We start from the raw sequence: 19,092 nt of genomic DNA, 5'->3' as shown, positions 1-19,092 counted from the left end.
ATAAACAATTGAATATCCAATTTTCACTCATATTTTGTTAAGGTGTATGAACAAGCCAAGTTGAATGTTTGACTTCAACATATAGACGAGCTTATTTCCGCATTATATTAAGATTTTCGGCCCCCACTTAGTTAACTGTACTAATGTACTCAACATTAAACAATTACAAGTGCTGAAATCCACAAATGCTCTTGAATGCTTAAAATGTCTGACGAGTGAGAAGCTCCGCCCACTTCCTCATTTTACGTGGGGAGTATTGGTCGTCTACCTGGATTTGTGTGCGCGCGTGTGTTTTTATTGGGCAATATTGAGTGAAAATGGCGGTACTGCTTTGTTCAAATCGATCTCTGATGCAGGAAGAAAGCTTCTCAGACATCACGAATCAGGTGAGGGCCTGCTGCAGATTAATTTCCGTTTGTATGCAGAGTTGTCAGTTGTGTCTATTGTATCAGTATCACTCGTGGCTAACTCGGATTAGCTTGATAACACCAACTTGATCAACACGTTTTTTTTTTCTTCTTACTCTCTGAACAGTTGCAATACAATATAGAAATAATGAGTAAATACTAAAGTATAGTAGTTTGAATCACACTGGACATGACATGACATGACATGCTATGCTATGCTATGCTATGCTATTTTGTTGTCCAGTTCTGACGCTAGCAGTGTCGTTATTTTGGTGATGAAAAATGGGCGTTCCAGGGGCAGTTAGCTATTAAGCAATTGCTCCAGAATGAGTTATTAGTTGAAATTCATGGAGGTTTCATTTTCCTGAGGATGCCAAGTGTGAGTATGTTAGTGAAAATTGGACCAACTTGACGCGAAAGGTTCTTCAGTTCATGTTGGCGTAAAAGCTAAATTGACGTGGTCATTTTTTTAACCTTACAATTTCAATAAACTCTAATGTACTTGCGTAAGATTTTGTTTTCATTTTATGTCGATTTTAGTTGTCCACAAAAGGTTGAAGACAGGCAGCTCGACTCGTATTGGTGGTTTCATTTTTGCCCCCCCCCCCCAAACATTCAATTATGACATTAGGCTAAAAAATTATTATTATTATTATTATTATTATTATTATTGTTGTTGTTGTTTTTATAAATATTATTATTAATAGGGTTTACACAATCTGGATTTTTCAGCCGATCAGTGATCAATGAATTTGAAAAAAAAACCCAATAATGATGGAGCAATATATATTTTTAAAAAGTTTTATATTTACTCGACAGTCGACCGCTGCCATTTTGCAAGGCATGAGGACTGGCCCACGTATAATTGACGTAAAAAAAAAATCTTCAAAAACTGTTGATAAAAATTGAATACAAAATGTAATCTCTTATTTCGTGGAGCCGATCAATGACATCATTGATCAATCGGTTAAATTAAGACATTATAGCTTATCACCAATTTTGGACAAAACGCTAAATATCGCCAGATCCCAATCCAGTCGATCAGATCAGTGTAAAGTCTATTTATTTATTTGTTTATTTATTTTAACGTGTAAGACTTACATTCAAGAGCGATTAAAAAGCATTTTGTGTTAGAATGTCAAGTGTGTCATGTGCATTGTGATTTTTTGAGGAAATTCAATAATAATAAAAAAAACAAAAAAACAACCACAAACAAAAATCCTTGTGAATTTTTTTAAAATAAAATCTATACATTCTTAGAACTTCTGATGGTTCTCAAAGTGTGGTACACAGGCTCCCTCTAGTGGTACATGAAAGAATCACTGAATTAAATGTTCAAACTGTATAATGTTAAAACAGCTCAAACTTGTTTTTACATCTGGTACCGAACAATTAATTACAGTTCAGTTGTATTGAACTTAAAGTACAATACATTTTTGCAGTTAATCTTTTAAAACTGTTCTCAAAAAATCATACATTTTCAGATATTCACACGTCAATGATGTCCTTCTTTTTTTTTTTTTTTTTAGGGACACCCCGTATCGTTACTCCATGACAAAAGTCTTGTGTTTCGTTAAAAGCAAAAAGTGTTGCAGAATTTTACATCCGAACACACACACACACACACACACACACGAACACGCGCGCGCGCGCACACACACGCCAGCCTCGTTGTGTTGTTTCCATCTACAGACAAGCCACTAACAGGAAGCAGAGACAAACTTTAATAGAACAGAATTTTGCAATGACGGCATGCAAATCCTTAATCCAACCAGTCAACAGACAGAAAGAGAACGCCAACCACTGTCCAAACGCAAACTAAATCTAGAAATAAGAGGATCCAACTTCCCGATCAATCAAGTCCTGGAGATATTTACAATATGAAAAATGTACAAAATGGGCCTTAAACACAGTGAAATCTAGCCAGTCTTGCTCGAGATTATTATGAGAATTCACAAGAGGAACTTTTCTCAACTCTTTCCAGGTGAGTTAAGGGTCGCTTATATTTGACCTTATGACCTAGGATGCGTGTTCTTATTTGGTGGAACGTTCACTTACACATTTTTTTTTTCACAAAAAAAAAAGATGTCCGGATGCAAACTCGGACTGGACGAGCGCAAGTTTGTGTCGGTCGCAACAAGTTTCAATTCCAGGATTGATGTTCTGTGAATTTACAAGAGTGCTGAAGGCGTGAAAAACTATTCAAAATGGCCAAGCAGACGGGATGCTTACAGTGGTACCTTGACATACCAGGGGAACCCGTCATATATCATGGGGGGTGAACAATAATATAATTGTATTAACAATTGTACTGCTCTGACACACTTGAAACACTTTTAACCATATTCAGGGTTTCTGCATGTTTTAATGCAGAATGAATTGGGCCACACACACATATATATATATATATATATATATATATACGTATTATATGTCAGTCGATTACAATTTTTTATCGTAATTAATCGCATGGTTTCCATACTTAACTGGCGATTAATCATGCGTTATATCTGTTCTGAATATACATTACAATATTGTTTTCAAGTTTTTCACACTCTTGTTAATTGACATAAAAGTGGACAAATATGGTTATCCGACTTAAATGCGGTTCTATCTTTCAGTTCTTTGCTTCAGTAACTTTATCGTACATAATACGTAAAGTCATTTGAAGTTAACTCTCCTGTTATACTGCAGGTCAAATGACCCCGTTTGGAAAATCCATTTTTGCTTTTCTTTTTAAAATAAAAAATCTTGCAAAGTGTCATGTGATTATTAATTTTTTTAAATTAAAAATTAAAGCGGGTCACATTGACACATAAACAATGTTAATGAATGAGGACAACAGGAGGGTTAGAGATATAATAAATAGTTAAAAAGAGTGTGAAATATTGAATCATACATTTGTGTTGAGGCATTAGTGTTTCATGTTAGGCATTGCTGACCGGGACAGTACATTTTTCTTTTCAAATTCAGAGCAGCTGTGTTGTATACAGCAATGGTATTTTCATCTTGAATTTCTGTGGATGTCGTATTTAAAGCGTTGCCATTTAAGGCCTTGATTTGACCAAAATACATTTAATGACTTTTAATGCTTTTAAATGACCCGCAGAAACCCTGAAATTGAAAAAAACAACAACACTTAAACGTAGCAAAACATACTCTTGAAATACAGTGTTGCCTTGAGATATGAGTTTTAAATCCTTCTGTGACCACACGTACAATTCGAAACATTTGTTTTTCCTATCAGTCATTGTGCAAACACGGATGCCTTTTTGTTCTTTTGATTAATGTGCATTGTCCTCCAAAAAACAACAACACAACAGTCTGTTGTCAAAATAGCTAACTCAGTCAGAGGTGGCAAACCCAGGTCCAGAAATTAAAAACCCTGTCACAGTTTGGCTTAAGCTTCCCTAGCAGGTAAACGAGCACCATGGGTGCTAGCTTGCTAGCTAGCTAGCACCCTAGCAGGTAAACAAGCCCCATGGGAGCTAGCTAGCGTGCTAGCTAACTAGCATTTGAGGCTAAAGCCAAACTGTGACAGAGTTTTTACTTTGTTTATGAAAATGGAAAATATTGATTTGCCCAAATATTACAAAAAAATATATAGATTTAAATTTAATGTACGTTGGGCCACATGTAAGTCAAGGTACCACTCGTCACGAAAAATGGCCTTCACAGGGATGGGAAGGAAACGGGTGTGCTTTGTTATCAGAGGCCCCCCCTTCACTGCAACAAATATATTCCAAAATAAAATATTTCTCAGTGTGTTTAGGCAACGATGATCACGCGTTCCTTCGGCTGTGCTGTGCTTACAAGATGTGCTGGTCGCTTCTTGCTCTCGTCGTCCACGTCGACTCTTAAAAAAAACAAAACAAAAACATGCAGAGAGAGTTTGACATCAGATGAGATCACTGCTCGGAAACAAATCATCTCGTAGTCCCTCCGGGCTTTTGGCAGGTTCATGCTCGCTGGTCCCGTCTCCTTGAGCATAGGGGAGGGGTGAGGGGGGGGGTGGGGTCAGGGTGTTGGGGTGTTGGTGTGTGTGTGTGTGGGGGGGGGGGGGTCTACAAGGCCGATACTCGCACAATGTTGCTCTGAGAGTACGCCGAGGCGGTGCCGGACGAGCCGTCGGCGTCGGGGGAGGTCGCCATCGGGGCGGCCAGGCTGACCATGCAAGGACTGACGTAAGCCTCGTCGCATTTCAAGGGCGCCGTCTTGTCAAGTTTGGCGTTCAGGCTGGAGCGGCTGGGGAAAGAGAAGCGCAAGACACAAAATATTACGGTTTTAATCGAATGCTGTTACTGTTCTGTGTTTGCGTTCAAGTAGCAGTTGAAAGTTTGGAATTAACGTGACATATATGATCATTTAGGCTAGTTTTCTATGATATGTTAGCATTAAGATAGCGTAACATTTTTGGTGTGTTGCAGCTCCGTTTTGGTTTCTAATTTCTATGTGAACAATTTCTGGCGTTTCAATATTATGTGTTAGCATTAAGATAGCGGAAGTTCGATAAAATGGTTGCAGCCAATTGATCGTTTACGTGTACAATGTTAATTCTCTTTTCTTGTATGCTCAGTTGATGTGTTACCGGTCCATTTCGGTTTACAATTTCCAATTTATGCTAGCTTCTGGCATTTGACATTATGTGTTAGCATTAGGAAATCGAAAGCGACAATTTGTTAGATCACATAGCTGTGTAACTTGGTATTTAAATGTAAAATGTTGAATTCTCTTTTTTTGTATGCAATGTTGATGTGTTACCGGTCCATTTCGGTTTATAATTTCCAATTTATGCTAGCTTCTGGCATTTGACATTATGTGTTAGCATTAGGAAAGCGACAATTTGTTAGATCAAATAGCTGTGTAACGTGGTATTTAAATGTAAAATGTTGAATTCTCTTTTTTTGTATGCGATGTTCATGTGTTGCATCCATGTTGATTTCTGGTGATGTGCATTTTGAACTGCCGTAACATCTATGCTAATTAAGTTTAACCTCTCTATAGAGTTTTCTATTGTGATGTTAGCATTAGGCTAGCGGAACATTTTTGGTGTTTAAATCTTTTATTGTATGTTCTGTTTATGTGTTGCAGCTCTGTTTCGGTTTATAATTTATATGTATACAATTTCTGTTTTTTTTATACTATGTGTTAGCATTGAGCTAGCGGAAGTCCGTTAAATAAAATGGCTGTATTGATCTCTTCCCTGTTAACGTGTACAAGGTCATTCTCTTTTCTTGTATGCTCAGTTGATGTGTTACCGGTCCATTTCGGCTTATAATTTCCATTTATGCTAGCTTCTGGCATTTGACATTATGTGTTAGCATTAGGATAGCTGAAATTTGTTAGATAAAATAGCTGTGTGTGTTGCAACTATGCTAATTTCTGGTGTTTTGCATTTTGTTAGCATTAAGCTTGTGAATTTGAAGTTATACAAATTGGTATGATTGGTTGATCAATTTGGTAATTATTTTTATTATATATATTTTTTATAAAAATAAAAAACATAAAAATCGAATATCGAAGCCCAAGGTGAGAGCTATCCTGATACTGTATGTACATACTTTGCCAATAAGCGGTCTATGATAACACGATGACCCCCAAAACACGATTTGATGGATTAATGCTTACCAGTACATCATTTTCAGGTCTTCGTGATTATCACCGCATTTTTGGACAAAAATTCGATCATCGTCGATGAGTTTTAGACCCTCAATGCAATTATTTTGTAATGCCTCAAATGATGTCCATCCAGTTACAAGCTAAACATGACATGACACTTTTCATTTAGTTCCACTTTTGGTAACTGTCTTTAGTGTCACTCTGCAAAGGGGAATACTCGTATATAATGATATGGAACAGATAAGAGTCTGAATACATGCGGACAAAGTATTTGTCATTCAGCGACTTTTTTTTTTTTTTGTCCGCATGCGAGAACGGAACTTCTCACATTGACTTTTGTTATCTTCACACGCTGGCATGAATGAACGAGTTCACACGCCACAACTAATGGATCAGTTGTGCCCGGCTGTGAAGCCAATTATCTCACTCGCCCGGTGCGCTATCAGGACACGCAAGACATTTTTTTCTTCCACATGGAGCTACAGTATCTGCTGCCATGCCGCTATCAGTGCAGTTGGGATTCAATTACACGCGTATATATTATTTATTTGCTTATCGGCCGCGGAGTTACGACGAATGGCAATCTGTTGATCTCGGCAGGATATGTGCTACGTTGCAGGGATGAGACTCGACTGTAGAGTGAAAATAAGTCACGATTGAGGAACAACAAGTCGCATTTCGGAGCCTTCAAGCCATTCCGAAGACGATGTCACTCACATTTTCAAAAAGTGTCTTTTCTTTCTCCTCCGCGAATTATGCTGTGACCGTCTCCATGTGTAGCATAACTGTATGTTATAATGAAGAAGCAGTTTGAATGTTTATAATTACTGTAACTTTTATGCTAATTTCCGTTAGCCCGTGTGTCAAGTTAGCATAACTGTATGTTATAATGAAGAAGCAGTTTGAATGTTTATAATTACTGTAACTTTTATGCTAATTTCCGTTAGCCCGTGTGTCAAGTTAGCATAACTGTATGTTATAATGAAGAAGCAGTTTGAATGTTTATAATTACTGTAACTTTTATGCTAATTTCCGTTAGCCCGTGTGTCAAGTTATAATAACTGTATGTTATAATGAAGAAGCAGTTTGAATGTTTATAATTACTGTAACATTTATGCTAATTTCCGTTAGCCCGTGTGTCAAGTTAGCATAACTGTATGTTATAATGAAGAAGCAGTTTGAATGTTTATAATTACTTTAACTTTTATGCTAATTTCCGTTAGCCCGTGTGTCAAGTTATAATAACTGTATGTTATAATGAAGAAGCAGTTTGAATGTTTATAATTACTGTAACATTTATGCTAATTTCCGTTAGCCCGTGTGTCAAGTTAGCATAACTGTATGTTATAATGAAGAAGCAGTTTGAATGTTTATAATTACTGTAACTTTTATGCTAATTTCCGTTAGCCCGTGTGTCAAGTTAGCATAACTGTATGTTATAATGAAGAAGCAGTTTGAATGTTTATAATTACTGTAACTTTTATGCTAATTTCCGTTAGCCCGCGTGTCAAGTTAGCATTAAGATATTTGACTTTTGTTGGACGAAAAATGAGCTGGTCTGGTTGAACATCTTGATTTGTTTTTATTTTGTGTGTGTCAGTTTGACAGTATTTACGTCTCGTTAGGACGAAGGAATGAGATTGAATTTGCTGAAATATGGGGTAAAACTGTACAAGAAACGTTTCTTAATTGTGTGAATGCTTCAGCGTTGTGATTTGTATTCTCCGCACTTTTTTTGACGCGTAACAACTCCCACACAATGCATCCGACTTGCTTCAAAAATTCACGCCTCCCGGGGTATATATTGTCTGATTTCACATTGCTTACAGTTTTGGCATAATTTAACGTGAAATATCAACTTTTCCTCATTCATTTTCAATGGGACTGACAATGAACTTTTTCTAAGTACCGCTTTTCATGCCCACTTCCATCATTACCATCTGTCTGATGTGCATTGTCCAATAAGCGGGAGGTCGCAGGTTCGAATCCCATCTTCGACTGTACATTGCAAATATATCCATGGGCCGTTATGCTAAGTGATACACTGCACATGTATACCAACTGACTATCATATCAGGAAATGCATTATCATTTCACTGAAATGATGAAATGCATGTTAGCTTTCAGCATCAGATACGCCATGAATTTGAACAAGTCAAGTTAGCGCAGTGCTTGGAGCAATTGCCTCCCACCACGGAAAACCTGGGTTCAAACCCTGTTTGGGTCAGATTTGAGTACATTCGATGGTTCGATACCAACTGACTATCATATCAGGAAATTGATTATCATTTCACTGAAATGATGAAATGCATGTTAGCTTTCAGCATCAGATACGCCATGAATTTGAACAAGTCAAGTTAGCGCAGTGCTTGGAGCAATTGCCTCCCACCACGGAAAACCTGGGTTCAAACCCTGTTTGGGTCAGATTTGAGTACTTTCGATGGTTCGATACCAACTGACTATCATATCAGGAAATGGACTTTCATTTCACTGAAATGATTTAATCGCATGCATTCAAATCTTAGCATTCAGATTTTCTGCAGAAATGGCACTTTTTGTCTAGTATACTTTAAACTATTGTCCCCAAAAGAACCAGGAGTTGGCATCGTGTTTGTAAGCCGTGTGGCTAACTTGTGACAATTTGGGAAAAGAAAGAAAGAAAAGAAACAGAGGTAAAAATATCGTCATCATCCTGGTATGCAGCCCATTTTTTTTTCCTCCTACAAAACAACCACTGGTACAATCTCACTTGCTGGTCCACCATTTTGGACATCCCTCTTGCACGCGTGCTGCCGGCTGCGTAACGAGAAGCCTGTGATAGAGCAGGATGGAGGATCACATCAAAGCGCGCTCGCTACCTGTTGGCCACGGGCCTCTCTCGGATCTGGATGGTGCTCAGCTCCTGGTTGTTTGTGCTTGGCAGGCTGAAGCTGTTCTTCTTCCTGTGGCGCCGCGAGCAGCACGATCCCAGGCCGTGCGGCGACGACGACGACGAGAGCGACGACGAGCGCGAGCCCGACTTTTTGATCACCGAGATCTCCATGCAGTTGGCCTGGAACGTCTGCTCGTCCACAAACTCGTGGTTCTGGAAGGAAAGGAATCGGCGGATAGGTAACTTTTTGACAACCCTGACAACAACACAACGGAGTGATTGCTTCGACATCTCGTGTCCCTTATTTGTAATTCTACATTTCATAGCATTTTTAAAAAATATGCTTTCTTTGGATTAGGTCATTCTTGTAAATTTACAACCATGACTACGTTGTTTGGTGCGGAATTTTGTGTATTTTACATCAGGCACCTTGTTGGGCATCTATAGGTCCTTGGGAAGATGGACCCAATGTGTGGACTTGGTTGCAGTTTTTTTTCCCCCCATTTTACATTGAAATCTGTCTGCATTTGTGATGAAGATATCAGAGGAAAAACGTCTAGAAAAGATATTAGCCGTTTCTCAGCTCTTGAGTTCTTGTGATCTCGTAAAACGTCATCAGTCGCGGCCCAAGTCCTGTTCCGGTTGAAAGTATGCAAGAACATACGGAATAGCCGCATGTTGTTCTTGTGTACTATAAAGTGTCAATGTACAAACGCTAAATGTCACTTAATGACACGAAAATGCTATGAAAATTGTCACCAAAATTCACTTCAACCTCTGAAAATGTCAAAGCAATTGCCACAGTATTATGGATTTTATGGACATTAAGTCTTTTTCTCACCATTCAGTGCGCTCATGAGTTGGTTTGTAAACTTACAAGCACAACTTTGACTTACAAGATGAATTCATGTCATGACCAAGCTTGTAACTCAATTTAGTCAGCGGTGGCAAAAGTGCTCACAGTCTTTATTTTGATGGTCTTCTCAAATGGCCAACACATTTCTGCTTATTTTGCAGTTCTGGACTTAAAATTGACACCTGCAGAATACCCCCCCCCCCCAAAAAAAAAGACTTAGCAGTAATTTTAGGTTTGATGTTTTTTGGCAGATTTTTGGACTGCCCACTTTTAGTTCAAAAACGTCAACGTCAGAGGCAGAAGATGATGAGCCTATTTCCGTGTACTCTACAAAGTCATACTATTGCTCTGTCCCCACTTGGTCTGCTATTCTTGTGCAATATGAATCCATTTCAAGTGATGAAAGCTGCTTGACAACAAAACCAGAAACTGTTGAACACACTCATTATAGCTGAGAAGTGAGAAAGTCTGCCTGTTTCTTTGCTCTGTGGAAGCAAACGGTTTAAACTGTCGTCTATCTGGATGTTTTTTTTTTTTTAAATGAAACTAGTGAGAAAAGATACATTCGAGTAGTTTTTTTTTTTAAGCTATTTTTGTAGTACTTTATCGCTCATGGCTTTGAAAAAGAGTTTGGGAAGATGATGTAACGCAGACGTTCGCTTGATTAGGTGGCGCAGACTTGAGGATGGATGGAAGTTCAAGGCTGTTTGCATGGGCGGAGCTTGTTGGGGGAGAAGCTTAATGGAGTGTATTCTACTGCAGTATTTTAATGGACTGATATAATTGAAACTTAATGCCCTTTTAATTTTTCTGTGTGTAAAATAAAAAAAAAGTTAAGACTGAATCACTGAAAATGTATAAAAGTGTCTAATAGAGTCAGTTTGATAGAGAAGAAAAAAAATCCTATTACATGTTCTGTGTTGTTGTTGTTTACGCGGCAGATAGCATTAGCTTTACGCTATCAAATTCGTATCCCCATAGCGTTCCTAATATTGTGAGCTGACAATTTGGGGTTGGACAACTTCAACTTTTTTAGTCAACACTAACATGCTGAAAGTTGAGTCGGTGTCGACCAGAGGTGGCAAATCCAAGGTCCAGAAAGTAAAAACCCTGCCACAGTTTGGCTTTAGCCTCAGGTGCTAGATAGCTAGCTAGCACTAAGGGCTAAAGCCAAACTGTGGCAGGCTTTTTACTTTCTGGACCTTGGATTTGCCACCTCTGATGTTGACTAGTTGATGATAATGTCAATGGTATGTTTAGTGGTGCAAATACAAAATATCACTTTACAATCTATATTCACAAACAACGGATATCCTGAACAGCAAATTCATGCAGCAAAACCGTGTGGTTAGTAACAAGTGCTAATGCTCTAAAAATCATTGTAGAGTTGAAAAGTTGACTTGCTAAAGAAAGTAATTTGACAAAAAAGTTCAAATTACACACATCTTTTTTTCAAATGTAGAGATTGAAAATAGAAAGCCATCAGAAAATGAATGCTCAAGTGAAATACCGACACCTGAAAAATTTACAGTCATGAATTATTGTTACCTCCCACCACTGGCGAGCGGCATTTAACGCCATATAGTTTAATAATTGGAAAATGAATCATGGCGGGAGAAGAAATGTATTGGGCCAGATGTCCACATTAAGTGCCATCTGTGCAAACATTCGCCAGCGTCACGCCTGTGACAAATGAGCAGGACTTGAAGGTCACGCTACACCGGCAGCTTTCAGACTTCGTCAGCAGGGGGCAACAACGCGGCACCACCACCAGGCTTAGGCCCCTTGGAGCCCCATTCGCACCTGCTGTCAACCTTTTGGCACACTTAAGCCTGGCAAACATCGGGACGAATGTGAACATTTTCACTTGTTTCTGGTGATAGTCAGCGAAGGCCCGATTGTTGGATGTCTCTAAAAGATGATCCTGTGCCGTGGGACCTGACAAGAGAGATTTTTCCTTCCTGGTCTGCATGGAAGATTCTTCGTGGCTGATCGTAAATACTACATCTGTTTAACTTATTTACTCCCAGCCATTTTCATTGAAGTAACCCCCTTTGCTCCCGGCCGTTTTACTGGATTTTGGCTGATTTTGCAAGGCACACAAAATATTGTGTTCTATTGCTATAAAAACAAACCAAAAGAAAGATAAGTCTCTTTTTTTCCATCCAACCATCCATTTTTTTAACCGCGTGTCCTCACAAGGGCCACATTAGCATTCGAATATAGTTAAGTTGCATCATTATTCACAAATCTGTTTAAAACGCTAGGAAAAAACCCAACCCTTTTTCCTTCTCTTATACTCTGCTACCACCGGCTGGCCGTTTTTTGTAATAACTACCATTGCCATAATCGATCTCTTTTGGTCAGAGGTCAGGTCAGTTTAAAAAAAACATATAAATACGTTTTTGGGACAATGGCAATATTTAAAATAGAACGTTTTTATACGTTTTGGGGAGCAAATGTGTTCATATTTAAAATTGGCCCATTTGTGACATGTTGAATTCACCTATTTGTTTAATTTTCCCCAGCCGGACTCTTTCTTAAACGCCCTAACACGGTGAGAATGCTAAATCCATAATATAAAAGCAGTGCTTTTAGCGCCATAGGTTGTTTCCAGAAGAGCACGAAAACAGCAAAACAAGAAAGAAAAAAACAGTACGTTACGTTGTTGTTTAAAAGCTATCTAGCATATTGGCTCAATTCTGATCAAATCAAAACATTCTGTAGCTTCGCTTACGTTTTGAACTGTCCGACAAAGAATTAGCTCATGATAACAAGTGAGAAACAACTTATAAGTACTTTATTTTTCTGATTAGAAGCTAGTCAGAAGTTTGTGAATTTTAGGCTGGTTAAAGACACGACGCATTCGTGGGAGGGCTTAATTTCATAAGCTTTGTTTCTGCCCTCTCATTTTGAACCTATGTATGTGAGTGTGCATATTTTATTTCGTTTTAAGTCTGCTGCTTGTAAATCTCCCTTTTTTAATTGGTTGAAAAAGTTTTGTTTTGTTTTTGTTGTTTTACAGTTTGAAATATCACAGAAGCAAAAACATTTGAGTGTCAAAGTTATTGTTCTGCTTGCCATGTTTCATTTTTGGGTGTCATAAACTGGTGTTTCTGGTGAAACCAACCCATGTTCTACTGCTGAATTTTAATGAACATGGTGAGTTTTCAAATATCATTCGAAATGCTCCGAAAAAGGACGTCAGGATGTGGAACTCCGCTTTGGAAACCGCTGGCGGTGAATGAGTTAAGTCCAGCAACGGCATATTTGTACTTGTTTAGCTTCCAGCGCTAATGGAACCAGACAGTCAACAAAATGGGATATAGACATTACTGTAAATGGGAATTGCGCACTTACTTGGAGCCGCAGTGTAAATCCCACCTTAAAAAGACACCAGCGGACGCTTGGGGCCAAAGTGTGTGCATCACAATGGCATGAAGCCTTTATGGAGCTGTCCCCCACACCAAGTGCCACGCCGGAGTGGACTGGCGGAGGTCATTAATAAGGAGGAACAGTGATTTACCACCCGGGCCTCGTCGGCAGCGGCGTGCCGAGCTGCGCCGGTGCGAAACTTGTGTCGCATCCTCGCATTTAAAAAGCCTCTTAAGCCTCTAAATTATATATTGCGTAAAATCAAGCGTGCCGGTTTGTTTGGCGGGAATAATGTTTTCTGGCTGGTTGGAGCCATGTTATCATAGCATGTCGCTGACGTAGGGTGATGGGGAAGGCTGATGGGGGAGTGGGAAGCAATATTCCCCAGCCCCATTTGTAGCTATTTTTAACTCCTGCCGCATATGAATAGATTCCACATTTAGCGCACGGATGAAAAAACTCACTTTAGTTCTATTTGTGTGACGAGTCGTATCACGGGCGGGCTCTACTGTTAATCCGGCCTGCATGAGTGATGTGGCTTTTTGCATGGACGACCTGCTTTTTAGTAAGATATTTTCAACTCTGTAAAAAAAAAAAAAAGAGGAAAAATTCACATTGCTAGTATGGACGGGCTCTTTTTTTTCTTTCTTTTTTTTTTTCTGTAGATGTAGTGTTACCTTGATCTAAGAATTTAATTTGTTCTGGGATCTTTTAATTCATAAAATACAATGCGCTGAAGTTCCATCCTTTAGTAGATTTCAAAATATTACAATGTACGAGGCTAGTAAAAATCTATTACTAAAAAAAAGAAAAAAAAATTAGCAACTACAATCTAAATGGCAAAGAAGAACAGTTGACGCCCGCTTACATGTGATTCGGCTTGGGTTTGTCCGACGGCGTATTAGGGCCACGCATAAATATATATATTTTTTAGAGGTGGTGGGCAATATTCCCAGAAAAAAATGTGCCACTTTGTAAAGTCACAAATTTGCAAGAAGAAAACTCAGAAACTTACGAGAAATACACGTAGCATAGCTATAGTGTAATGTGAAGATTCGTTGGAGGTTAATGGGACACTGTTTGTAAAATAAAAAGGCAAGATGGACACAGATGCATTCTTAATTTAAACTTTTCTTGTCATGCTTGTTGTCAGCTAGAGCGACAACACTTCCTGATCCCCAATCAGCTGACTAACACTAACCAATCAGAAGCTAGCATACTTTATGTAAATGCGAGTGAATGACGGAGAGCAGCAGATTCGACACATCATCTTATCGACTTGTACAAAAAAAAAAGTATGAATGTGTAAATAATAATTCTGGAAACATAAATGTACAAGTAAATATTTATTTTAACAAATTAACTTAAATGCTTGATCCTCAGGATGTGGATTTTCGCAAAGCGAGGCTAAAAATAGATCTGGTGGTCGAGATGTTGGATTTTGAGATTTCGCAGCCCAAAAGTTGAAATTGTTGTTAAGTGTACGAAAACAAGTGATGAATCAACAATGTTGTAGTTTTTGTTGTAACATGCTAGCGCTAGTAGCTAGCACGGTCGGGAAATTAGCTAACTTGGTTTAAAAAAAAATCAATTGCGATCCTTAACTCGAATTCACAAATGCTAAATGTACATAGCAACCAATAAAAGCCAAAAGTACAGAAGTTGCAAGAATGTTCGTGTTTTGGGATCGAGCCATCCTACCTCAGTCCAGTCCGGGCAGTAACATCGGCGAATGTTTGTAATCCAATCGATTCCACTAATCAAACGTTTCGAGGAGCGTTGAGCTAAATCTTCCGAATACATCTTGCTTACATAAGTAACATGAGAGGAAGCTGGGGGTGACATTCCTCAAGAACAAAAGAACATTTGCCGTAAACTCAATACAAACACAGCTGAGTCCGCTGGGAAGTTTACCAACCACGAAGGGGGCCGACTCACGATCTCGTTGACGTCAGTGAATACTATTTATATCTCCGCTTTTTTGGAGGATTCTTGGGACAATATTATTAAAAAGATGGACAAAATATGTATCTGTAATTCTGCATGCAGTGTACAGTTGTGAAAGTCAGCTGCGTGACGGAGAAGCCCTGCGGCAAGGACAAAGCGTGAGACCTTACCGTGGTCTTCTCCAGGCAGTGCAGCAGGTGATGGTGTTGGCTCTCGAACGGAGGGTTGGCGGCCTTCCCCACCAGGGCTTGTCCAGCCTCCTTGGAGGCCTTTTGGAACACACAAAGTGAAAGAAACAAGACACGGTGCATATCTATGAGCAGGTCGGGGACGTCGGGAGCAGCTTTGATCGTTTGATGCAATGCAGCGTCAGGCAACAGCGAGCTCTGTGATGCAGTGGAGAGGACACAAATGCTGATCTGTAGCACGGCAGCCAATCAACTACGAGCATGAGGATGTTCCAGAGATGCGTGACAAAACACAATTGGGGTTTTGTTTTTTTTTGTATTTTTTTTTCTGGAGAAAGGACCGTGCGAAAGTCCAAATGGCCGATTCAGTGCAACGGCAGTGGCGCGCCCGAGACACAGATCGAACACCAAACACAGCACAGAACCGGAAAAACCAGCAAACACCACGACACCACACACACACACTTTGGATGAAGCTCTGCACGGCTCTGGGATGGAAGGTGTTAGTCTGCGCTTACAGCCGGGGAATGTTCTAGAAATAACACACAGTGGATCAGAAACAGAGTTTAGAGGAGATGCCAGGCTCAGCAGACCCACTATCCAGGAAGCCTGTCCTAACCCCCCCCTGTCCTAACCCCCCTTCCCCTCCAAACGCTGTTGGACAGACATGCAGAGCTTGCTCATGAGTCGGTGTGACTGCAATGGCTGTTCTCGGCCACAAGGCGAGGAGTGTGCCTGCCCGGCCCGCCTGCTGCATGGACAGAGAAAGACTGTTGACCAAGCATGTCAATGCCGAGAGGGCGAGAGGTGCGAGAGGTGCGATGCAAGAGGAGAGAGAGAGAGGACGATCACACGGAAGCGCTGGGATGACAGCAGAGACCCCCCCCTTGTGAGTGCGGTGGTGGCATGACCCCCCAACCCCCCAGACCCGCCGTTGCCCTGCCCCGAGCCGAGCGGCATGCAAGCGTCAGCGAGGCCCCCCCCCAAGCCGCCGCTTGCCCCCCCCCCCCCGTTACCTCCTCCAGTGAGTCGATCAGGAGCCCGTTTTGTTTGTAGCGCATATAGGCATTAGTGCCCCGCATCTTCGCAGCACGGATTCTAGCGAGCCGAGTTTTCTGTTTGAACAAACAGACCTCGGTTTTAGCCTTCGCGGTCTGACTAATTGGCTCTGTCTCCCCTTGGCAGCCCCAGGAGCGGCTATGCTTGAGATCTACCATGAGCAAATTCTTCCTTAGCAAACACTTTCAAGGTGGGGGGAAAATACAAACATTGCTATTGGAAAGCTCCTGACATTATTGCTCTATAGATCATCGTGGCTTCCACTGAAATGTAACTCTCAGCCAATACACAGGAACGAGTGGTGCAACAGATCAGCAGTGATCCGCGGTCGGTTCGGATTAGGCCCCGCGGTTCGGATCGCCGACGAGCCGCGGATTGGTTGGTCGGGGGGGGGAAAAACAACAGCAAAGTGCGCATTCACAGTGGACACCATTCTGACATGTCAAGGAAGCTGAAACATACTTAACGTAACACGCCGATAACGCTCAGGCTAACTTCAAAATAAAGTTTGTTTACATTGATGGCAACGCAACGCTATCCCAAACTCGTATTCAATCGCGAATTTAGGACGCTAAGAAACCGCTAATTAATCATGCTGTCATATTATATGATACGACAGAAGTCTCCAATGTAAGTGGCTACTGGCTAGCATGCAGGTAGCTGTTAGCATTACCTCCAGCTAACTTCAAAATAAAGTTTGTTTACATTGATGGCAATGCAAATAGCCTTAGTAGACATTTACTTTGAAAGTGGCCCACGTCGTGGCATGATGGCTAGCTTGACTTCCCTTTTAGACGTTCATAGTTTTGATTGACATTACGCTGGCATATTACGATGCAGTAGAAGTCTCCGACGTAAGTGGTTACTGGCTAGCATGCAGCTAGCTGTTAGCATTGTCTACGGGTGCCTGGCTGGTAGTTGTAAATGAGTTTGACAGCTGGTAACTGGTTACTTGAATTCTTTTTTTAATATTCTGAACCAAGGCTACTTTGTAATTCACTCTCCATGTTTAAAGGAAGGGAATGTGCCTTAAATTACACTTTGAGGTCTTTTCATTATTAAAAAAAAGATGAATAGAACTTTGTCTTCATTTATTTTATATAAACACTTTTGCCAATTAAAAAAAAGAAAGAAAAACATTCAACTCAGAATGGCAATCATAGCCGTTTAGATTGTAGAAACACAAGTTTAAGCCCTTAGTAGGCTACCTTGTTATTTTACACATAGACCATGTATAAAATGAGAATGTTTCTGCCTCATATTGCACTTAATGTTGTGTTCCTAAATCCTAAATGGCTATATTAGACATTTTAAATATTTAAAAAATTTAATTTAATGGGAAAAAGCGTTTTACAAACTAAATGAAGACACTAAATCCTAAACGGCTATATTAGACATTTTCGAATTGATTTTTTTTTATTTAATGGGGAAAAGCATTTTACAAAATAAATGAACATAGTATTTATCTTCTTTTTTTTTTTTTTGCTGACCCGAAAAACGATCTGATCCGTGGCTCAAATCCGTCATCCGATCTGAACTGTGACTTCTGTGATCCGTTGCACCACGAACAGGAACACAATACAAGATTAATATTCTGCCAGATACTGTTTTTTTTCTGTCACTGTTTTGCGGGGATAAGGCAAGAGCAGAAGGGCAAAAAGACAGATATGGGAGAAGAAGGGGATTTAGTACCCTTTGGGCTCGCCGCTTCTCCGCCCTCTGGCTTTGGTGGTAGATGCGGCTGAAGTTCGACACGATGACGGGCACGGGAAGGGCGATGACCAGCACGCCGCTCAGCGAGCAGATGGAGCCGAACACCTTCCCCACGATTGTTTTTGGCACCATGTCGCCGTACCTGAGAGACGGGCGCAAAAACAAAACAGTCACACATTGAGAACAAAAACGCAAAAAGAACACTTTTAAAACATTGTGAAAATGGACTTTTTAATTGCTCGGATGCTGATAGATGAGTCCCTGGAGCATCTTCCCACCCGTCAAGTGTGAAATTACACAATGGAGGAAATCTTTTATTATCTTCCTTTTTATTTGAGCGAGTCGGTCTGGACTTCCGTCCCACTGTTATGTTCCGGAGCACATTGCGCAACACGGCCAATTAAAGCTCAGAAAAAAAATGTGATCCTCGAGAGACGGGCTGGGCGGCCAGTTTCGGGAGTTTCTCGAACGGCAACCTCCTCTGAATCCCTCCCCCCCCCACGACCAACGATGAATAGTAATCGCTGGGTGTTGGCTGACGAACAGGATTTGAAGCAGATTCAGAAGTGTAGTAGTGCAAACTAGTAGCCTTTCCTTGGCATGAATCAACAGACGGGTTGACCGCAGCTTACCTTCCACAGCTGTTCGTCACTTGTCACTTTCTGCTTTGCTCTCGCAAGCTTTTACTAGCTTTTTTTTGTTTACTAGCTCCTCCCCGCTAGCCGCTCTTGTTAGCAACTCCAGCCTATGGCTCCGACTAACGCACGCTAGCCGCTCTTGTTAGCTGCTCCGGCTAATTCCGGCTCGCTCGGTCTTTCGGCGTCGCTCGCCGGGCTTCACAACGGCTGCCAAGTCGCCGAGATGCTAGTTTGTTCACACAAAATACAAATTTGTGGTATGCTTGCGAAATGTGGTTCCTCTGAGCCACCGTGATGTGCATGCTCCTGCGTACTTCTAATGCTATTCTTTCACCACTAGCTGGCGCTGGGAATCACTGGATGTCCCTTTAAACAATACCAAATCAACACCAATATACTTTGGAAAAAATATTTCGCA

At 40.5% G+C, this 19,092-nt stretch overlaps 1 protein-coding gene and 1 long non-coding RNA gene across 4 annotated transcripts in view; one reads left to right on the top strand and one right to left on the bottom strand.

The window, feature by feature from the left end:
• The first annotated feature begins 154 nt into the window (after positions 1-154).
• LOC147174968 (uncharacterized) lies at positions 155-10,630 on the top strand. The gene is made up of 3 exons (XR_015094526.1): positions 155-386; positions 8,950-9,137; positions 10,423-10,630. It is a non-coding gene; the product is annotated as an uncharacterized LOC147174968 (long non-coding RNA).
• kcnd2 (potassium voltage-gated channel, Shal-related subfamily, member 2) overlaps positions 2,109-19,092 on the bottom strand; it is a 76,008-nt gene continuing 59,024 nt past the window's right edge. For 2 of the 3 annotated variants that reach the window (XM_086072757.1, XM_086072754.1), the window contains 5 exons: positions 18,016-18,178; positions 16,281-16,379; positions 15,247-15,345; positions 8,885-9,111; positions 2,109-4,652 (listed from right to left, as the gene is read on the bottom strand). In XM_086072757.1, the coding sequence (XP_085928883.1) occupies positions 4,472-4,652; positions 8,885-9,111; positions 15,247-15,345; positions 16,281-16,379; positions 18,016-18,178 (769 nt within the window). In that variant the 3' untranslated portion in view covers positions 2,109-4,471. The remainder of the gene's footprint in view (positions 4,653-8,884; positions 9,112-15,246; positions 15,346-16,280; positions 16,380-18,015; positions 18,179-19,092) is intronic. The other variant, XM_086072756.1, reaches the window with a different exon arrangement.

Source organism: Leptonotus elevatus, chromosome 4 (assembly GCF_054856555.1).
Source record: "Leptonotus elevatus isolate MCC_2025b chromosome 4, RoL_Lele_1.0, whole genome shotgun sequence".
NCBI lineage: Eukaryota > Metazoa > Chordata > Actinopteri > Syngnathiformes > Syngnathidae > Leptonotus > Leptonotus elevatus.
The sequence above is the reverse complement of the archived record's forward strand: the minus strand, read 5'-3'. Positions and strand labels throughout refer to the sequence as shown.